Source organism: Etheostoma spectabile, chromosome 17 (genome assembly GCF_008692095.1).
Source record: "Etheostoma spectabile isolate EspeVRDwgs_2016 chromosome 17, UIUC_Espe_1.0, whole genome shotgun sequence".
Classification (NCBI taxonomy): Eukaryota; Metazoa; Chordata; class Actinopteri; order Perciformes; family Percidae; genus Etheostoma; species Etheostoma spectabile.
Genome location: NC_045749.1, coordinates 22,925,099 through 22,929,591, shown reverse-complemented (window position 1 = coordinate 22,929,591; position 4,493 = coordinate 22,925,099). Strand labels below are relative to the sequence as shown.

The following is a 4,493-nucleotide window of genomic DNA, read 5'->3' as shown; positions in this document are numbered from 1 at the left end:
ACAGTGAAGGTTCAGTTCTGACTCTGACAGAAACCAGGGCAGACCCAGACCACCAGAGAGGTCTGGAGGGTTCAGAATGTAGCAGCTGATCAGAAATAATCCAACTGTAGTATTTAGAAACCAATTCTCTGAGAGACTTCAGAACTAGACTCATGTGATCCACTTGGTCTTGGTCTTGGTGAGGGCTTAGGCAAGGCAAGGCAGCTTTATCTGTAGAGCACATTTCAGCAACAGGGCAATTCAAAGTGCTTTACACGAAATCAGTTAAACAGATAAAACACAAGTACAAACAGTTAAAAATCATAAGCATTAAAAATTAATAAAACACATGAATAGACAGTTAAAAACAAAATAGAAACATTAGGAACATAAAACACAAAAATAAAAGTTACAGTGCAGCATAAGAAATTAAAGAAATTAGCATTAATTTAAAGAAAGGCAGCATCAAAAGAAAGGTCTTCAGCCTTGATTTAAAGAACTGAGAGTAGCAGCGGATCTGCAGGTTTCTGGGAGTTTATTCCAGATAGAGGAGCATAGAAATGAAAGCTGTCACCCTGTTTAGTTCTGACTCTGGGGACAGAAAGTAGACCTGTCCCGATGACCTGAGAGGTCTGGGGGGGTCATAGTGTAGTAGCAGATCAGAAATGTATTTTGGACCTAAACCGTTAAGGGATTTATAAACTAGCAAGAGTACTTTGAAATCAATTCTTTGAGACACAGGAAGCCAGTGTAAAGACTTCAGAACTGGAGTGATGTGATCCAGTCTCTTGGTCTTAGTGAGGACTGGAGTGATGTGATCCAGTCTCTTGGTCTTAGTGAGGACTGGAGTGATGTGATCCAGTCTCTTGGTCTTAGTGAGGACTCGCGCAGCAGCGTTCTGAATCAGCTGTAGCTGTCTGATTGATTTTTTAGGGAGACCTGTAAAGACCCCGTTACAGTAGTCAAGTCTACTGAAGATGAAAGCATGGACCAGTTTTTCTAAGTCCTGTTGACACATAAGTCCTTTAACCCTTGATATATTCTTAAGGTGATAGTAGGCTGACTTTGTTATTGTCTTAATGTGGCTGTTAAAATTCAGGTCTGAGTCCATGACTACACCAAGATTTCTGGCTTTGTCTGTTGTTTTTAAAATTGTTGTTTGAAGCTGAGCGCGACTTTTAATCGTTCCTCTTTTTTTCCAAAAACAACCACCTCAGTTTTTCCTTCATTTAATTCAGAAAGTTCTGGCACATCCAGTTGTTAATTTGTTCGATGCACTTAGTCAGTTTTTGTATTGGACTATAGTCCCCTGGCGATAGGTTATGTAAATGTGGTGTCGTCGCATAATATGGTAACTTATTTGTTTTCTCCATATCTGAGCCAGTGGAAGCATGTAGATGTTAAACAGAAGAGGCCCCAGAATGGAGCCTTGCGGAACTCCGCACGTCAATTTGTACGCTCAGATGCATAATTACCTATAGACACAAAGTAATTCCTATTCTTTAGGTAGGATTCAAACCAGGTTATGTACTAAGCCAGAAAGGCCAACGCGTTTTCCAATCGGTCTAGTAGTATGTCGTGTCGACCGGTGTCAAATGCAGCACTGAGATCAAGTAATACTAAGTTGAAATTTTGCCATTATCGTGTTAAGGTGGATGTCATTAAAGACTTTGACAGAGCCGTTTCAGTGCTGTGGTGTGGTCGGAAACCCGACTGAAAGGTATCAAAACTGTTGCTTAGTGACAAGGCTGTCTGATGGATTTGTTAGGGAAACCTGTAAAGACACCGTTACAGTAGCCGGGTCTCCATACTGTCATCACTTGTTGTGATTTACTGGGCTTGAGAGTCTCCACTGTCATTTTCTCTGCATCAATAAAATGTGATGCATTGCATTGTGGGACCGTTAGCAGAAGGCACTGTGCATGCCCTGGACACCACCTGCTGCAGGCCCTTTTAGAGCTAAGAGTATTCTTAGTGTTAGCTTACAATAATTATGTATTAGTAATATAGTCAGTGGAAGGCTTTACAAGGATGGTGATATAAAAGTAGCCAGCAGTACAGTATGTGAGTCAGCATTGTAAAAGAGACGCACATCAGTGAGCACACACAGATGCCTCTACACACACACCCAGACAAACAGCCATTCTTTATGCTTTGCACGCTTAATAACAGTCTTGACTTCCTGTCCCCCAGCCACAGTGATGGGATGATAAACAGCACCAGTTCTTTGCCCTCACTTTACTCCCATCAGAAATCAGAGCCCTTGTTATGCTGTAATAATCACTGCTGCTGCCTCCGATTAATGCCGCCGTTATTATACATATTTTAGTCAGGAACAGGACGGGCATGCTCACTCATTACCCCACAGACAAAATGCGGCGTGATTTATGGCCGGGGCCGAGGCATTTGATTGCCTCTGCGTCTGCGGTGCCACTATCAGGAAATGAAGCTCACAGCAGAAATCCAATAAGGAGCACACAGTGTGCACTGAAGTTCACATCATAATCATAGCTATTTACAGATTGATATAGCTGTACGAGCCCTGACATATTCTGTGTTTCCCAGTCTCTTGCAGATGATTCAGCGTTTTACCCCCCCTCCTACTTACCCTGCTGCACTGCTCCCTCTCCCTGTAGTGTCTGCTTGATATGGACCAACCAATCACGCCTCTCATTCTGTTTACAAGCTCAGAGGATTGGGAAATGTCTCAATCATATGCCTTTGAGCTGCTCCTTTTATTTGCTTATGTCAATCTCCACGATGCGTGCCGTTTTCACGCCCGTGCCCTGGTCAAATAAAAGCCCCAGGCTCTTTTATCGGGGAAATGAAACAAAGGTGTATCTTGGTGGTGTGAAGGGGGGGGGGTACAAACAGCTTTTGTGTGATAATAACTTGTGTTGGATTGTGTTCTGTGTTCCAGATACTCCAGCAGCCTGTATGAGACATGGACCGAGAGCGTGGGCGAGAGTTCTCAGTACAACCTCAGCCTGCCAGTCATCAGCAGGGACCCGGCCACTCAGCTGATCTCAGTCAACTTCAACCCGCAGGTTAGAAGCAGAGACGCCGGCCGCTACATGTGTCGCTCACAGCTGGAATCCTTTAAATAGCTGGGACAGGATCTGAGTGATTCATTAGTTTGGTGATAGATCTTGCTGTAAGGGTGGTACACCTGCCTGCAGCTGCACAAGACGGTATCAATCTTTCTTTTTAATTAGCTGGATCAGTATTTCCATTTTTTATTCTAAAGCCCTAATGTTGGATCAGGCTGCCCTAAAGAAGTGCTAACCTGCATCTCATTCATCTTTAGTTGGACGTTTTCTACCACCAACAGCCAAACTCTAGTAGTGAATTTTAATGTTTCTTTTGTGATCAACATTTTTTATTGATTTTATTTTTTTACAACATACAAAACAAACAACTCGAAACATTAACACCCCCACCCCCCTTCTGTCATTACCACCTACCCAGACAAAAATCCAGAAAACAGTAGCTACAATATTCCAGACCATTCAACAGAATGGTAACAAAACAGAAAAAGACCAATAAACCAAATAAGCATATGTATAAATGAAGCCCATAAGCCTAGGAGTTACCTAGCAGTTACCATGTTGGAAACCTATTGGCAGCCTGTACTGATAAAAACTGTCAGTGCTTCTAATTTCCCTTTGGCCCTGTTCCCAGCTGGCGGCGGTGCTCAGGGAAGTGAAGTACCTGGAGGCGGGGCGGAGCGAGGCCATCCCTGACACCGCGGTGCAGGTCTACACCACCAGGGGGCAGCTGTGGCAGTATGTGGCCAACCTGGAGCTCACCGTGGGCCGCTACAACAAGGTTGGTTTAGAACACGCTAACAGCAGTGAAGAGAAGCACTGTGTAGGATTTAGGGGCATCTGTTTTCAGAGTTTCTGCTGGGTCTAAAGGTTTCTAAAAGTTTTCTAAAATTTTAGTTTTGTGTTCTAGGTCTTAAAGCTATAGTGCATAGTTTCTGCCTTTAGCACCTCCTTCTGCTAATATTTCGTAGCTTAACAGTTGCATGTGTTTACAATCTATCTGGAATACACACTGTCCTTTCCCTGCAGCACCATGTATTGTTGTCCTAGTGACGTCTTCCATCCATTCATCCCTTCAGGGTTGTAAAGAGCAGCAGAGCCTTGTGGGGCTGCCTGACACTATTTCAGAAACATCAAGCGTAGATCACTTTTACTCAACCAAACTACACTGCCTGCTGTTTGACTTGTATTCTGAGATGATGCTAATGAGGGCGTGCACTGTGTGTGCGTTCACCTAATGACTACAATAAAGGAGTTAGCAGGCTGCATAAATGCGCTTCTCTTTGCTTCGGACACTATCGAACACATCATGTATTGTTGGTCTTATGTAATTGGAACTGGGCATGGGGACAAAACCAAGAGCCATAACTGATGTGATAAACTCCCAGAGGACAAAGCTTAACCATACGCATCACAGCTACGTCAATAAGATGATTACACTCCAAATATATATATATATATATATAT

At 43.3% G+C, this 4,493-nt stretch overlaps 1 protein-coding gene and 1 long non-coding RNA gene across 2 annotated transcripts in view; one reads left to right on the top strand and one right to left on the bottom strand.

The window, feature by feature from the left end:
* LOC116705671 (dynein heavy chain 9, axonemal) overlaps positions 1–4,493 on the top strand; it is a 144,167-nt gene that overhangs the window by 8,596 nt on the left and 131,078 nt on the right. The window contains exons 12-13 of the mRNA XM_032542041.1: positions 2,900–3,026; positions 3,661–3,807. Coding sequence (XP_032397932.1) covers positions 2,900–3,026; positions 3,661–3,807 — 274 coding nt within the window. The remainder of the gene's footprint in view (positions 1–2,899; positions 3,027–3,660; positions 3,808–4,493) is intronic.
* LOC116705680 (uncharacterized) overlaps positions 1–4,493 on the bottom strand; it is a 16,589-nt gene that overhangs the window by 11,559 nt on the left and 537 nt on the right. The gene's annotated exons all lie outside the window — the stretch shown is intronic.